Below are 17,837 nucleotides of genomic sequence, written 5' to 3'. Positions count from 1 at the left end.
AACTATGATAAATGGCCAAATCTTGACCCATAGCCCACTTTTGTATGGCTTATAAACTAGGAATAAATGCTACACTGTAATTGTGAGTTATAAATGTAATAGAATAAAGCAAAATAAAAATAACATGTGGCAGAGAACCCATAAAATCTGAAGTACCCAATATCAGACCAATATTCTTCTTTTTAAAATTTTATTATTGATTATTAATTTATATTTTATGTATTCAGGTGTGCTGCCTGCATGCATGTCTATGAACCACACGTGTACAGTGTCTTATGAGTTCATAAGAGGGTGTCAGGTCACCTTGAATTGAAGTTATAGATAATTGTGAGTTGCCATGTGGGTGCTGAAAATTGAACCTGGGTCCTCTAGAAAAAGTCAGTGCTCTTGACCTCTGAGTCATCTCCTCAGCCCTCAAATCCATTTTATTTTGGCCTAATCTGATGATTGCTTGTCATTAAGACCCTTGCTATTTAAATAAATAGGATCATTGATCAATAGTTGGCATGGCTTTTGAGTTATTAGCATCATTGACTGCTTGGGTTGGAAAGCCACACCTGGATCTTCACTCTGAGGACCAAACACCCTAGTTTCTTTCTTTTTCTTTCTTTCTTTCTTTTCTGTCTTCTTTTTCTTTTTTTCTTTCTTTTCTTTTTTCTTCTTTCTTTCTTTCTTTCTTTCCTCTTTTTCTTTCTTTCTTTCTTTCTTTCTTTCTTTCCTTCCTTCTTTCCTTCCTTCCTTCCTTCCTTCCTTCTTTCTTCTCTCTCTCTCTCTCCCCCACCTCCCTCTCTTCTTTTCTTCCTTCCCTCCCTCCTTCATTCTTCTTTTCTTCTCTCTCTCTCTCCCCCCCCCTCCCTTCCTTTGTTCCCTCCCTCCCTCCCTCCCTCCCTCCCTCCTCCCTTTTTCCTTCTTTCCTTTCTTTCCTTCTTTCTTTCTTGTGCATGTGTGTGTAAAGTCTCTCTACACAGCCCTGGCTGTCTCAAAGCTCACTCTGTAGGTCAGATTGGCCGCAGACTCTCAGAGATTCACTGCCTCTGCCTCTGTTGCCGAGCACATCCTACTTCATGGCTTGATGGGTCAGATAACACCCAGCTCATGAGTGATTTGATGGACAACTGTCAAGCATTCAGTTTCCATTAAGGGCCAATAGCAGGCCGAGAGCAGACCGAGAGCTGTCTCTCAAAGGGAGAATAGTTGTCTGCAGATTATCATATTGCCTTTCTTCACAATCCCAAGGGACTCTTCTGTGATTCTCACATGGAGGCTTACCAATGGCTCAAAACAGCATCCCTATCTGCTATTGACCCCTCAAGTACCATCGGGTCTGCTGGAAAACCATATGGTCCAAGTGCTACAGCAGCCTGGACCTGTTGAAGATTTGTCTCCTTGTTCCAGGCTCCACTCAAAAAGCTACTAGCTTTCAAAGCTTGAGTAGATGGGGCAGAGCAACACACCCAAGTGAGGAATGTGCTGTCAACAGAACCTAAATAGGCCTACTAAGCATTGTGCTTCTTTCTCGGTTATGGGTGGGGCCAGGTACAATAACTTAATCTTTCACCTTAGAAAAGGATTATCTCTACATGCCCATACCAACTGGACTCTCGGAAATTTCATTGAGATAGAGGCCTCTTGAATTTTGGTTGGATATTCCCCATCCTCTGATGTACACATGCCTTTTCAACATTGGTCCATTCAGCATTGTGTCATAATAGAGTGGACCAGTGTGATATTTTATAGAAAAGATGGATGACCAAGATCTCCCTGAACTAAGTTATGATTCAGCAGTGCTGATGGCTGTGTATATGGTGGAGATCCATCTCAAGGAACAATATTAGCAATGGGACTGGAGACTAGTGTGAGATTTTGGGAAAGATTGTGACTGTTTTCTGCCCTTGTCCCAAGAATCAGCCTGAGGCTAAACTGAAATGGTAATGTAATTTTCTTCAGAGAGGAGATTTCAAGCCATCCCGATATCGACTCTGATTGTTCCGATGTTTGTTGGCCATCGCTCTTATGCAGGTCTACATTTTAAAGGAGCAAGCAGGGCAAAAAGAAACACACCATGTGCAGTTTAAGTGAAAAGGAGCACCAGGAAATTCAATGCTGGAGCCAAGGCCTGTTCTGAAAGAGATAAGGAGAGGCTAATAAAGCACGGATGCTAATAAAATACAATAAGATAAAGCAAAACAAACAAATCAGAATAGGACAGAACAACCAACAAGAAAAAACCAAAGAAAAAGCACACAAAACACACATGGACATAAAAGCACACAGGGATCCCCTAAAAACACAGAACTGGAAGACACAATATGTAAGGACCTATGGGTAGAAAAGAATGCCCACATAACACTGTGAGACAAAGACTCTCCAAACTTGCCACTGAGCTCATTCTGGGTTGACATCCACTGCTGGGCATGGGCCCTGCCCTTAAGAGTGGTTCGTTTCTCCAGTGAGACTCCCTTGGAGGAAGCTAATTGTTCATTTGCAAGTGGCTGTCAACTGTAGACAGCTTCTGGGTTAGGGATGGGGGCGTGTGTCCACTCCTTCTTTCAGCTCTAGGGTCCATCTGGTGCAGACCTGTGAAGGTCGTGTGCGCTGCCTCAGGCTTGTGAGTTCCTATGTGTGCCAGCCTTGTGTCTAGAAGGTATCGAGGGCCAGCAGAGTCCAGCTACTGACTCCCTGCCAAAGCTCGGGGAAGATGCCTTAGCATAGCAAAGGACTTAGAATCTAATTCTTAGTCTAAGAAGTGACTAAATGAGCTCACACATTCGCTCTAGGAATTATGTATTTTTATTTTTTCCCTGCACCCTTTTTGTTCTGCAAAGTTTCCTGTTTTTACACACACACACACACACACACACCACACACACACACACACCAAAGGCAGTTCTCTGGAAACCACAAGGTTACAAACCTAGTGTTTCTCTCAGGGTCATAAGCTGTCCCAAGAGACTCAGTTCAGGGAGGCATGGCTAGGAAGACACCCACCTGCACTAGGAGGCAGAAAGATTGATTTTTATAGGCTCTAAATTGTGAAGGGCATTCGTACAAAATAGCACATTTCTAGGATTAACTAGGGGTTAGTGATAGAAAACGCAAAGGGAAAATGTGTAGGTGCAGCGAGTGGATGGCTTTTCTTTAGAGTTGTAGCGCTGAGGGTCAGCTGAGCTAGCGCTTTCCCAAGTCAGCTGTGGGAGAATTAGGGCACTCAAATCAAATGAGCTTGGATATCCCTTTATCTCTGAAGGTCCCAAATGTGACCCTTATGAAAGACTCCTTTCCTGACTGCATGCCCTGCCAAATGGAAGATAGTTGCAGGGAGCTGGCCTCTAATGTATCTCAGGGAAGGAAGCGGAGATTTAGCTGTGGGAGTCAAGGTTTTTGACTGTGTGACAATTCTCTCAATGGTCTCACAGAGTGGGGAAAGTCACCCAATCAGCCAAAGAATAAGGCAGGGTTTTCAGTGTCCTTGTTTTGTGGGACAAATAGATCCTGTTATGAAGCTTGTCCCAGTATATATTCTATATATGAAAACTACACAGCTAAATGAAAGATCATCCTCCTAACCACCCACAGACAAGTCCTATAAAATTTAGATGCAATCATGAGATTACATATACACATCCCATGAGATTACACACTACAATGCAGGTATGGGGAGACACCAAGCTGCTTCAGGAAATGTGAACAACAGTTTCCAGAGTTGTTGGTCTGGCAGACCTTGTCCGGACAGGATTAATCCTCCGTCAGATAACCATGCCTCTAGTGGGTTGACATCTACACTAGTTGCCACCTGCTTCTCATGGCCCCTGACAAGAAGGCCTTGAGTCCTTGTGTCTTTCATGCCCTCTGGTTCTTACACCCTTTATGCCTCCTCTTATATGGAGTTCCCTGAGACCTGCGGAGAATGATCTGATAGAGACCTACCTTCTAGGGCTGAGTGTTCCAAGGTCTCTAATTCTCTGCTTATTGTCTGGCATGGGTCTCTGTATTTGTTCCCAGCTGCTGCAGAAGAAGCTTCTCTGATGATGGCTGAGAAATATCTGCGAGCAGAGCAGAGTGTTGTTAGGAGTCATTGATTGCTATGCTCCTTTAGCAGAACAGTAGTGTTCTGCCAGTCTGGTCTCAGGTTCTTGGCTGCTTATGCAGTGCTGGGCATGCGTTCCATCTCATGGAATAGATTTAAATCCAATCACATATTGACTGGTTAGTTAGTTGGTCACAGTTTTGTGTCACTAGTGCACCAGTGTATTGCAGGCAGGGCACCACTGTCTACTGAAGGTTTATAGATGGGCTGGGGTTTACCTTTCTCCTTTGAAGTCATGCAGAGCACCTTCTTGTACTGTGAGCACTAGTCTGCAGGGGTGAAATCTGAAGGTAGGCACCAGCTCAGCTTCTTTGTGTTCAATGAGTTGTGTAGGTATTTTCTCCAACAATAGGGCCTTACTGTCAGTTGGTGGAGAACCACCGGTAGCCTTGGCAATAGCCTAGGTTTAGGGATTCACATGGGACCTCTTTGGCTAAGAACTCACTTCGATATAACACATTTCTGGTACCAGAAACTTCATTTGGTGATGAGGAATATACAGTTGGGTCACCCTATTATTTGGTGATTTCATTTAGAACCTTCATCTATGTACATAATTTAGGAAACTTCTATTGCATTAGGTCTCAATGTGACCCCTCAAATGGCCCTTGGCTTTAGCTGTCTTTCCCTGTATTCCCTCCATTGCCCCTTCTTCTCTCCAGCTCCCTGTTTGATCCCCTCAGTCCAGTTCCCCTTTCCAGCCTCTATCCATCATTATCTCTTCAATTTCCCCTTCTAGGGAGACACCTCCCTCTTCCTCTTGCCCCTTCCTCTCAACCTCACTTCTGCAGTTAAACAAACTCTAGCTGCTTGTTCAACAATTTAACAGCTACCATCCCTATATAAACAAATACATAGCATATTTGTCTTTCTGGATCTGGGTTACTTCACTCAGGATGATTTTCTTCTAGTTTGTCCATTTACCTGAGAATTTCATGATTTCATTTTTTTTAATAATGGTTGAGTAATATTCCACTGGGTAAACTTTTCTTATTCATTCATCTGTTGGTGGATATCTGGATTGTTTCCAATTTCCAGCTACTATAATAGAGTAGCAATGAACATAGTTGCATAAGTGTCTCTGTGGTAGATGACTCATCCTTTGTATTCGTGTCCAAGAGTAGTATTGTTGGTTCTTGAGAGAGATCGATTCCTGCCTTTGTAATGAACAGTCACATTGATTTCCATAGTGACTGTCCAAGTTTGCCCTACCACCAGTAATGGATGAGTGTTCCCCTTGCTCCAAATCATCATTAGTATGAGGTGTCACTTGCTTTATTCGTCTTGGACATTCTGATTTGTGTAAGATGAAATCTTCAAGTAGTTTCGATTGGCATTTCCCTGATGACTAATGATGTTGAACATTTCTTTAAGTGCTTCTCGGCCATTTGAGCTTCCTCTTCTGAGAATTCTCCGATCTGCACCACATTTTTAATGGTTTTTGTTTTGTTTTGTTTTCTAGATTCTTAGTGCTTTTAGTTCTTTATATATTTTGAATATTAGCCCAATAAAGGATATGCACTTGCTAAAATTCTTTTCCTATTCCATAGCCTGTCTCTTCTTCAGAGAGATGGTGTCCTTTGCCGAAGTCCCATTTATTAATTGTTGCCCTTAGTGCCCGTGCTATCAGTGTTCTGTTCAGAAAGTTGCCTCTTGTACCAGTGACTGTCCTTCCCTTTCTCTTCTACCTGATTCAGTGCATCTGTCCTCATGCTGAGGTCCAGAGTAGAGCTTTCTACAAGATGATAGGGACGGCTTTCTCTGCATCTCCTGCATGCAGCTGTCCACTTTGTACAAGATGACAGGGACGGCTCTATCTGCATCTCCTAATGCAGCTATCTACACTGTATAAGATGACAGGGACGGCTCTCTCTGCATCTCCCGCATGCAGCTGTCCACGCTGAACAGCGCCATCTGTTGAAGATGCTGCCTTTTTCCAGTGTGAATTTCTGGCTTCCTTATCAAAAGCTAGGTGTCCATAGTGTGGTTTTTATTACTATTGATCTGTGGTACAATTTTAGATGAGGGATGGTAACAGTTCTCCAGTAACCCTTAATAAAAATCATTAAGAGTTGCTTTAATCATCCTGAGTTTTTGTGTTTCCACATGAAACTGAAAATTGTTCTTTCAAGTTCTGCTTTTGACCGAGTTTTTTTCCCACCTGGTCCCTGTAGTTAAGCCCAAAGAAATCACACAGAAGCCTACATTAATCATAAACTGAATGGCCTAGTAGCTCAGGCTTCTTATTAACTCTTATAACTTATATTAGCCCATAAATCTTGTCTGTGTTGGCCACGTGGCTTGGTACCTTTTTTGGCAAGGCAGTTACATTTTGCTTGCTCTATGTCTGGCTTCCTCTCTGTCTGGGTGAGGACTGCATACTGCAACTTTCCTCTTCCCAGAATTCTCATTGCTCTGCCTCTACTTCTTGTCTGGTTGCCCCACCTACACTTCCTGCCTGGCTACTGGCCAATCAGCATTTATTTCAAATACAAGGGATAGGGTACAGACCATTGTCCCACAGCATTCTGTGAAGAATTTTGTTGGAATTTTAATGGAGATTGCATTGAATCTGTAGCTTGCTTTTGGTTTGATGGCCATTTTCCCGGTACTATTCCTAATGATTTGCCAGAATGAGAGATCTTTACATCTTTTGATATCATCTTCTCTTTCTCTCTTCAATGTCTTAAAACTTTTATCATAAAAGTTTTTCACTTGCTTGGTTAGAGTTAACTCCAAGGTAATTTATATTATTTTTATATTATTTGAGGCTATTGTGAAAGGTGTTATTTCCTTGATTTCTTTCCCAGTTCTTTTGTCATTTATATAGAGGAGGGCTCCTGACTTTTGTATGTTAATTTTGTATTCTGCTACTTTGCTGAAGGTGTTTTTCAGCTGTCAGAGTTTCCTGGTGGAATTTTTAGGGTAACTTATATATATTATCACATCATCCACAATTCAAGATACTTTGGCTCCCTTGCTCTCCTTTAGTTTTCCAAACTAAGACCTCTAGTATTATGTTAAATATTTGTGGAAAGAATGTACAACCTTGTCTTGTTCCTGACTTTAGTGAAATTGCTTTGAGTTTCTCTCCATTTGAGTTGATGCTGGCTATGAACTTGCTGTAAACTGCCTTTATTTATGTAGCAGTGTGTCCCTTGTATCCTTAATCTCTTTAGCACATTTATCATGAAGAGGTATTGGATTTTGTCAAAGTCCTTTTTTATATCTAATGAAATGATCATGTTGCTTTTGTCTTTCAGTCTCTTTATATTGTGGGTTACATTTGTAGATTTACATATGTTGAAGCATCCCTGCATCTCTGGGATGAAGCCTATTTGATCATGGTGGATGATCTTTTTGATGTATTCCTGGATTTAGTTTACAAGTATTTTATTGAGAATTTTTGCATCTATGTTCATGAGGGAATTAGTTTCTAATTCTCTTTCTTTGTTGGGTCTTTATGTGGCTTGGGTATCAGGGAAACTGTGACCTCATAAAATGATTTGGTCAATATTCCTTTGTTTCTGTTTTGTGGAATTATTATTTGAGGAGTACTGACATCAACTCTTCTTTGAAAGTCTGGTAAATTTCTGCACTAACACCATCTGTCCCTGGGCTTTTATTTGGTGGGAGACTTTTAATGGCTGCTTCCATTTCACTAGGGGCTATAGGTGTGCTTAAAATTTTTATCTGATCTTGATTTAACCTTGGTAAGTGGTATATATCAAGAAAATATCCATTTCTTTTAGATTTTCCAGTTTGGTATAATACATGTTTTTAAAATATGTCCTTAGCAAGCTGGGCGATAGCTCAGCCTGTTAAGCGCGGTGCTGGCGCAAACGAGGTCCCGAGTTCGAACCCCTGGTCCGTGTGGTTCTGTCACAGAGCGGTTCTGTGTTCTGTGTGTCTTGCGTGTGTCTGTGTGTGTGCAGTTTACCACGCTGTCTTGAGGGAAAAAAGTTTAAAGTATGTCCTTATAATTCTCTGGATTTCCTTGATGTCTATTGTTATGTTGCTCTTTTTGCCTCTAATTTTGTGAAATTGGATTTTCTCTCTCCACCTCTTAGTTTGGATTTGAGTTTGTCAATTATATTGATTTTCTTAGAGAATCAACTCTTGATTTTTTGGATTCTTTATATTTTTTCTGTTTTATTGATTTCAACCCTGAGTGATTTTTGCCTTCTAATTCTTTTGGGTGTGATTTCTTCTGTTTGTTCTAGGGTTTTCAGGTGTGCTGTTAAGTTATTCATATGTGATTTCTCCAATTTTTTGATGGAGTTACTTAGTCCTATGAGCCTCTTGGACCTGTCTTCATTGTTTCTCATAAGTTTGGCCATGCTGTGTTTTCATTTTCATTCAATTCTAGAAAGTCTTTCATTTCTTTCTTAATCTCTGTCTTCATGCATTTTTCATTCACGAGTGAGTTCTTCAGTTTCCATTGAGCTTGAAAACTTTCTGTTGTTTCTGTTGTTGTTGGTAGCCAGCTGTAATCCGTGCTGGTCAGATAGGATGCAGGGAGCCATTTCAGTTTTCTTGTATCTTTTGTGTCTTCCTTTGCGTCCAAGTACGTGGTCAATTTTGGAGAATTTTGAGCTGCTGAGAAGAAAGTATGTTCTTTTGTGTTTGGGTAAAATGTTGTGTACATATCTGCTAGGTCAGTTTGGTTTATGATGTCAGTTAGATCCAGCATCTCTGTTTAGTTTTTGTCCAGATGACCTTTCTATTGGCAAGAATAGGATATTGACATTCCCACTGTCAGTGCGTAGGGTCAATATGTAGCTTAAGCTGAAGTAGTGTTTATTTATGAACTTGGGTGCCCTTGTTTATAGTGCATAGACATTAGGAATGCAATGTCCTGGTGGATTTTTCCTTTAGTGAGTATGTAGTGATGATCTCTATCTCTTCTGACTAGTTTTGGTTTAAAGTCTATTTTTTCAGGTATTAAAATGGCTACACCAACTTGTTTCTTGGCCCATTTGCTTGGAATGTTTTTTTTTCCATCCTTTTACTCTGAGATGATGTCTATCTTGATGTTATGGTGTATTCTTTGATGCAGCAGAAGGAAAGATCCTGGTTTTGCATCCATTCTGTTAGTCTGTGTCCTTTTCTTGGGGGAATCGAGATCATTGATGTTGAGAGTTATCTGTGAGTAGCAGGGTGGGGTTGCTGGGCTGCAGTGGTCCTGGTTGCTATTGATTGTGTTTTGACACTGGTGAGTAGACATCTGGGTTTGGGATGATTGTAATTCTAGGTGCTGATATCTGATCTTGTCATTGTTGGCACGTGTTCTGTTCCTTAGTTTCTGACTTCAGAATTGGCTCCAGAGTGATTGTTCCCAGTTAATTTCTAGAGCCTAAATTTTTAGTATTTATTTCTAATTCAGTGGCAGCTGCCTTCTCTGCTCCTTGGGTCTGTTTGCCACCTTGCTATTCCCAGGAAGAGCACCACCGAGTCTTCAGAGTATGGCTGTGGGAGGAAGGACATTGTCAGGAGTCTGGAAAGACTTGAGTGCTCTTGCTGCTACTTCCCGACACACAGAGGTGCTCAATACATATTTGCTGATTGACTGGATGTATAAAGGCCATATTTCTCAAAGGTTTCCAATCCCCCCGCCCCCTGTGCAGTCTGTTTACCTATAAGGGTGCACCTGTTGCAGACATGTTTGCTGAAGGAATGATGTCAGAGGTTAATTCCTTTGGACCACTGATAAGAGCAAAGCCACTATCAGTCAGTAACAGTGTCTGGAAAGGAGGCAGTGACAAAGAAGGACTGGGGTGGGGGGAGAGACCTAGAAGCCAGGCCAATGGCACTGAGCCAAAGGCTGGGTTGGGAATGACTGCAGACTGAGAGGTGCCAATTTCAAAGGAGCTGAGAGTCTGCTCCTCATGTTTTGGAGATATAGGTTATTGTCAGCTCCCAAACCTTCAGTGGCTCCCCATTTCTGGGAAAAAAGACTGTGCTTTTTGGCCTGACATTTGAGAGCCGTGATTCTGTCTCACTTTTCACCCTTTCCACATTCGTGGGTCTCAGCCAGGCTCAACAGCCAGCATTGTTTGCCTTCCCCACACACTGTGAGCCGCTCCTTCCTCAACCCTACTCTGCCTCTCCTGAAGTCTCCCCACCTCCTCCCTGCTCCCCCTCCTCAGATTAACAAAACCCCACCTTTCCTTCAAGACTTGGGGAAGCACTGCCTCTGTGTGAAGTATTTCTTGCCATCAGGACTTTCTTCTGCCCTCTGAACTTAGTCACAATATATTGCAAACTAACCACCCTAGCGAGCGCCTATGTACGTTCAGAGAGAAAGGAGTTGAGCTGAGCTTGAGCATCTTGTCTTTTAATTAAGACTAAGTGCCAACACTTTAGGTTCTTATGACATTTTAATTTTTTTCTTAACAGCTTTATTGAGATATAATTTACATACCCGTTAGTACTATTTAAAGGTAGGATATTTCATTACACCGCGGTGTGCATGTAAAAAATATACAAAAACATTTCATTCCCCCTGTTTAACATACAGACAAAACAAGGGAACAGGTCCAGGAGGGGTGACTTGCTCAAAGTCTCATGGTAGGCTGCCTGCAGAGCTAGTTCTAAGGCTTCAGTTTCCCTGTCTGTCAAACATGAGCCAGCATCTATGAGCTCCTTTGCATGAATGCCCCGAGGCTGTGGCGGGAAAGAGGGCGGGCAGATAGATGTGGAAAGTGCCTCAGAGAGTGGAATGGACACAAGGACACGCCCGTGGGAAGGGGGCGGTCAGATAAGACGTGAAAAGTGCTTCAGAGAGTGGAATGGACACAGGACATGCCCGTGGGAAGGGGGCGGGCAGATAAGACGTGGAAAGTGCTTCAGAGAGTGGAATGGACACAGGACATGCCCGTGGGAAGGGGCACGTCCTTCCGTTGGCACAGTCGCTCTTCTACTTTCCTGTTAAAGGTTTGACCCTCTCTCCCTCAGGCAATGTTCTCCACTAACCGCGGGACAGTTGGAGGCTTCTTCCTGGCAGGCCGAAGTATGGTGTGGTGGCCGGTAAGTTTCTCTGAAAAAAAAAATTTTTTTTTAATCTTTCCTTTTTTTATTATTTACTTTTTGAAATTATAATATAATCATATCACCCCCCCCCCCTTTTTGGCCTCTAAACCACCCCTCCTGCTCTCGTACAGATTTATGGCTTCTCTTTTTATTATCTGTTGTTACAAGTATATATGTATGTATATACACACACACACAAACATATACATATATATTTAGAACCTGCTGGGTCTGAATAATGTTACCTGCATGCCTGTTTTCAGGGCTGAGTATTTGGTACTGGGTAGCCAGTTGGTATGCTCTACCTGGGGAAAACTACGTCTCCTGCTCTCAACACCCCTTAGCTGTTGATAGTCACTTGTGCAGGTGGAGACCCGGTGGTTTTCACAGCCACTTTGGCGTGTCTAATAGTGTTGTCCTTGTTCAGCTCATTCTAGGCAGTCATGCGCGTGAGATTTCATGGCTGTAGCTTCTGATATTCCTAGGAGAACAATTGCAAGACAAATCCCCAGTCCTACGGTTTATACTTTCCCCTCCAAGCTTAGATACAAGAGTTGTTTTGTAGATGTATCCCTTGGAGTTGGGCTCCATAGCTCTGTATTTTGATTAGTTGTGGCTTTATTAATGGTCGCCATTTATTATAAAAAGGAATTTTCTTGTTTGTTTGTTTCTTTCTTTCCTTCTTTCTTTCTTCCTCAAGACAGGGTCCCTGGCTGTCCTGGAACTTGCTTTGTAGACCAGGCTGGCCTTGAACCCTCAAAGGTCCCTCTACCTCTGCCTCCCCAGTGCTGGGATATAAAGTGTGTGCCACTACCACCTCTCAGCTAAGAGGAATTTTCTTTTTTTTAAAAAAATATTTATTTATTATGTATACAATGTTCTGTCTGTGTGCATATATGCCTGCAGGCCAGAAGAGGGCACCAGACCTCATTACAGGTGGTTGTGAGTCACCATGTAGTTGCTGGGAATTGAACTCAGGACCTTTGGAAGAGCAGGCAATGCTCTTAACCGCGGAGCCATCTCTCCAGCCCCAAGAGGAATTTTCTTGATGATGGACAAAGACTGTACTTAGCTGTGGGTGTGAGGACAGATATCCAGAACTGTGCTGAGGCCCTGTACTGCTTTAGTAAAGCTGCAGGTCTTCCCGCAGTGTCCATGACGTCACCAGCCCTGGAGAGGTGGCCAGGCTTCCAGAACTAGACATACTTTCCCTCCTGTGAGCACTTCCCGAGTCTATAGCATGAATAATAAAAACCCAGAGTCAGATATGGGATTCACCCCGAAAACAAGAAAAGCAAACAGCCAAACTGCAAGAGAAGTCTTACTTCTCCATGGCTGGGCGATCGCAGATTGAGAGGACTAAGCCTCTCTCTCCTCCCATTTTATATTTCCTTTAGTGCTGGGATTAAAGGTGTATGACTCCCTAGTACTAGAATTAAAGGTGTGAGTCACCACCACCTGGATTTGTTTCTGCATTGATCTTGTGTAGCCCAAGGTGGCCTTGTACTCAAAGGGATCCATCTGCCTCTGCCTCCCAAATCCTGGGATTAAAAGGTTTGTGTCACCACTGCCTGACCTCTAGTGGCTTAGCTTTGCCCTTCTGATCTTCAGGCAAGCTTTATTTATTAAAGCATAAATAAAATATCACTGTATAAGTCCAATTAGACAACTCTTGGTTAGCATTAAGGTGTTTGTGCCACTATTGCGCCCTGAGGTACCTGCGGTATCATGCCACACGGGTCATTGCTACGGTTCACAGGTGTCATCACTGGGTAGGACTGTCTGTTTCTCTCCTTTGGAAGCTTGCATGGATCCTTCTGGTGCCATGAAAGCTAGTCCTCAGGGAGGGGCACTCAGGTCAGTTTCAGCTCAGGGACCTCTGGGCACTGTGTCTGAAGTACATGATGTCTTTAGCAATAGGAATTTACCTTGTATCTCTGGGGGGCAAGCAAGGGCAATATGAATAGTCTCTAATGTTCTGGGGTCTCTTAGACAACCTAGCTCAACAACTCAAAAGAGGGCTCCTCATGCCTGGGGCTGGAGTATTGTTAGGTGGCCTTTGGCTCTCAGAAGGAACAAATATATTCTGGGTAGTAAACCTCTGTCAAATGTAGATTGACAAAGAGTCTCTGCCAGTCTGTGGACTTCCTTTTGCCTGGGTTGATTATACTTCAGCTGGACAGAAGCTGTTTAATTTTATGAAGTCCACATTTTAAAGGAAGTCCTGACTTCCCATAACCCTCCTAGAGGGTAAATATCATCATGGGAAATACAAAAATGAATGTGTGTAGCTGTGTTCCAATAAAACTTTATTTAAAAAAGAAACCGGCAGAGGGCCCACTTTGTTGTTCTAAGGACACTGTATACAAAGTCTGAGAACAGAGGCCTTGGCCATTCTCGGGTTTGTCTCTTGTTTTTGCCAGTGGAGTATTGCAAGACTTATCTGCTTGACTCCCGAGTGATCTGGCCAGGTAAGGACAGCGAGGCAGATGAGTCACTGCATGGCTGGCCCAGGTTTACACAGAACCAGGACCCCTCCCCTCCGTTCTTCTGATTGCTCAGGTCCTGAGGTAGACATCGATGGGGCCAATAGATAGGTATAGTATAAGACTATTCTGAAAACCAAGACAGCTCTTCAATTAGGGTTAGAAAGAAACCCCAACAAAAATTATCCTTAAGGAAGAGAACAACACCTCAGACTTAGGTGTTGTCTTAGGAAATACACCTGATTTTTATTTTTATTTTTATTTTAATTTATTTTTTTACTTTTCAAGCAGGATCAGTCTCACTTTGTAGCTTACGGTGGCCTTGAATACAAGATCCTCCTGCCTCAGCCTCCTCAGCACTGGAATTACAGGCATGCATTTTCATGCCTAGTGGAATTTTACTTCTAAGTTGAGTTCAAAACCTGACCATCAGACTGAAGTTCAACTGTTTATCCTGCTACCAGGGGGCCAAAGACAGGGCAGGGGAAAACATGGCAGGCTGCTGGTGCTGGTGCAGGGAGCTCATGATTCAGAGGCAGAGAGGGAAGCAGGGGAGGCAGAGAACACACAAAGAGACAAAGTCCCAGGAAGAAGCATGAAGGAATGACAAGTAGCTGGCCTTTCAGAAGCGGGGAGAAGTGATTTCTGTCTCATTTGCCACCTTGGTCAACTCTGCCCTCTGCCAGCTTGTGTTTCTTCTGTTACCTGTGATGAGAGCCAAGCCTTTCCTTTATGTCACTTAAAAAAAAAGTCCTTGACGTGAATATGGGCCGACATTCCAGAAAGGGAGGAGGCAGACTTGTCTGTAGGTGGCCATGCCTGGCCTTCCTTGGTGATTGCCTGAGGCATTGGGATGTATCTGGCTCTCTGGTGCAAAGGCCTCACAGAGGCTGAGAGTAGAGGAAGTTTGGAGGATGCAAAGCCTTCCTAAAACTCTTCCTAATTTCTGTCCCTGTGCAGAGGGAGAGAGAGAGAGAGAGAGAGAGAGAGAGAGAGAGAGAGAGAGAGAGAGAGAGAGAGAGAGAGAGCACGCATTGCTCCTTTATCCTTCAGTTCCATGGTGGCAATTCTGGGGAACAAGCCTTGTCCTGGTGATGGTGTCTGTAACGTCATGCTGTGCCAGACCTCTTGGGTAGGCCTGGTATGGGCCACTTCCTCACTATCTCAGGGCATTTATTTATTTATTTATTTATTTATTTATTTATTTATTTATGTTAGTTTTGCTTTTTCGAGACAGGGTTTCTCTATGTAACAGTCTTGGCTGTCCTGGAACTCACTCTGTAGACCAGGCTGGTCTCGAACTCATAGAGATCTGCCTGCTTCTGCTTCCCAAGTGCTGGGATTAACGGTGTGCACTACCATGCCTGGCCCAATTTGTTTTTTCTGTTTGAGTCAAGTGTTGGCAAAATTTGACACTTCTTCCAATGAGATTTTCTTTGAAGTGAACGTCTTTGTCCCATCTGCCAGCTTCTGCCTTCTCCAACCACCTGCGTCTTCTCCTTTTCCTTCCTCCCTCCTTTTCCTCTTTTTGTTTCTTCTCATTTTCTTCTTCTCCCACCATCTTTTCTTCGTCTACTTGTTCTTTTTCTGTCATTCTCCATTATGGAAGCCTTTTTTTTTTTTCCGAGACAGGGTTTCTCTGCAGCTTTAGGACCTGTCCTAGAACTAGCTCTTGTAGACCAGGCTGGTCTCGAACTCACAGAGATCCGCCTGCCTCTGCCTCCCGAGTGCTGGGATTAAAGGCGTGCGCCACCACCGCCCGGCTCGGAAGCCTTTTCTTTCTATTTTTTCCTGTTCTTAATTCCTTATTTCTGAAGAGCTGCCTCCTCCCCACACTCTTCCCTTCCCTTCCCTTCCCTTCCCTTCCCTTCCCTTCCCTTCCCTTCCCTTCCCTTCCCTTCCTTTCCTTTCCCTTCCTTTCCCTTCCCTTTTCCACCTCCATTTTGAATAGGATCTCACTGTGTAGCCCAGGCTGTCCTTCCTCAGCCTCTTGAGTTCTAGGTTTCAGGCATGTACCACTCCACTACCATGGGCTCAGAATCATTATTCATGGGTCTCATCTGCGGACCCACACCTGGCCCAGAGGAGCTTCTTTGACTGATGTGATCACCTCCTGCCCTACACATCCCTTGTGTTTCCAGGCTTCAGGTGACCAACGTATGACCAAGTTTCTGCCACTGAGTCATGACCTAATCCCCTGGCCTCTCTGTTCCCACTGGCTGTCTTCCTAGTGTTTTCTATCAGATCAGCCCTTCTGTAGTCAGAAAAGGCAATCGGAATTACAACCAATGTTTCAAGTCGGTTGAAGCCAGAAGAGTGCTGGAACTGTGAGCTGAGGTAGGTCATTCACGTTGCCTGTGTTTTCCCTGTCTGCCAGTGGCATGTGGTACACAACATGCAGAGTTAGCTGTAGTTTTTTTTTCCTTTTTGGTTTTTTGAGACAGGGTTTCTCTGTAGCTTTGGAGGTTGTCCTGGAACTAGCTCTTGAAGATCAGGCTGGCCTCGAACTCAGAGAGATCCACCTGCCTCTGCCTCCCAAGTGGCTGGGATTAAAGGCGTGTGCTACCACTGCCTGGTGTTAGCTGCAGTTTTATGTCGCTTTTGAAGTAAACCCTATATTATGAAGGTAATTTACAATTAAGAACAAAGATTCTGGAGTCAACCTGCCTGTTTAAAACCTTAGCTCAGTGAGTTCCTCCCTGCATGGTTTTGGGTGGCTCTGTCTCTGTGTGTCTCAGTTTCTTCCATGAAAAAAGTAGAGATCATTGCACCTACCTTGTAGAGATGTTTTGTTCTTCTTGTTGTTTTAAGACAAGATCTCACATAGCCCAGGCTGGTCTTGAACTCTCTACTTAACTGAAACTGACCTTGAACTCCTGAATGTCCTGCCTCTGCCTCCGAAGTGATCATCATCATCATCATCACCATTGTAATAGTTTTCTTTTTTTCTTGTAAAGATAGGGTCTGGAGAGATGGCTCAGCAGTTAAGAGCACTGACTGCTCTTCCAGAGGTCCTGGTTTCAACTCCCAGCAACCACATGGTGACTCACAACCATGTGTAATGAGATCTGGTACCCTCTTCTGGCCTGTAGGCAGAACACTGTATACATAAAAATAAATCTTAAATAAAAAGATAGGGTCTTACTATGCAGTCCAGGCTGGCCTCAAAAATCATCATTTACCTGCCTTAGTCTTCCAAGTTTTGAAATTATAGGCATTCACACCCACACCTATCATCATCGTTATTATATCCCATGTTTAGGCCTTCCTCCATTAGCTGTATCTTCATCCGTTCATCCGGTCCTCTTTCCTTTCTTTATACAACAACATGGTGTTGCCAGTCACGAGCTAGACTCTATGCGGGAGCTTGTAGATCATGCATACCCATCACCCACATTTTAGAAAGTATTTGTAAAATTATAAGTAGCAGTAAGGTTTCAGCAGGAAGTATTTTGAATCAAGAGTGGGTGGGATAAAGTGGAGTGTTCCTTGACGTCCCCTCTCCCCATAAAGTTTGTCCTTGGGTTTAGGGACATTATTTAAGGGTTGATTATAATTAGTATATGGTTGAGGGTTTGGGGGTCGGGGGAGGAATTTTATAAGCTCAGGGATCTTTTTGAAAAAAAAAAAGAGGGATAATTGGATGATGGGATAATAGATTTGTAGTTGTGAGTTACTGTTTTTAGACAAATAATTTGGTATCAATTCTTGTATATTGATACAAAGTTAAATTATATTGACTATTGTATGCATGCATGTTTCTACCTCTGTTTAAAACATTTATGTATTGATATATATTGTATTGATATATATATATATTGTATGTATTTACCATATTACATTGTATATTTGTACATTGTTTATATTTGGAGGTCATATTGTCCTCATTTATTGCACAGTTGTTTATTGTCTTAGTCTTTAAGTTAGATAGGTATTGAGAATTATATAGATCAGTAGTCATCTATGTTTGTCATTTATAATTAGACTAATCAGGTTCGTTAGATAAATAGAGATTATACTCAAAATAGATAGATAATCTTCAACCTCTTCAAAGAGCTGTAGAAAATGGCCTTTAATTTAACTCAGAGTTCCATGGTAGACAAATAATTTGGTAGTGAGACACAATTGCTCCTGGCAACACCGATCTATTCCCGAGAGAATGTTGAGCACCAAAGACACTCCACGTGGAGCCTTTCTTCTTGGCAGAACTGGCCTTTGGGCAAAGAAATGCC

General features: G+C 42.9%; 1 protein-coding gene across 1 annotated transcript in view; it reads left to right on the top strand.

Annotated features, from left to right (window-relative positions):
- Positions 1-17,837, top strand: part of LOC119826619 (sodium/glucose cotransporter 1) — a 63,909-nt gene that overhangs the window by 2,435 nt on the left and 43,637 nt on the right. Inside the window, exon 2 of the mRNA XM_038348030.2 lies at positions 11,045-11,116. Within this exon, the coding sequence (XP_038203958.1) occupies positions 11,045-11,116 (72 nt within the window). The remainder of the gene's footprint in view (positions 1-11,044; positions 11,117-17,837) is intronic.

The sequence above is a fragment of the Arvicola amphibius genome, chromosome 1 (genome assembly GCF_903992535.2).
Source record: "Arvicola amphibius chromosome 1, mArvAmp1.2, whole genome shotgun sequence".
Taxonomy (NCBI): domain Eukaryota; kingdom Metazoa; phylum Chordata; class Mammalia; order Rodentia; family Cricetidae; genus Arvicola; species Arvicola amphibius.
Note: the sequence above shows the minus strand (reverse complement) of the source record. Positions and strands in the feature narration are given on the sequence as shown.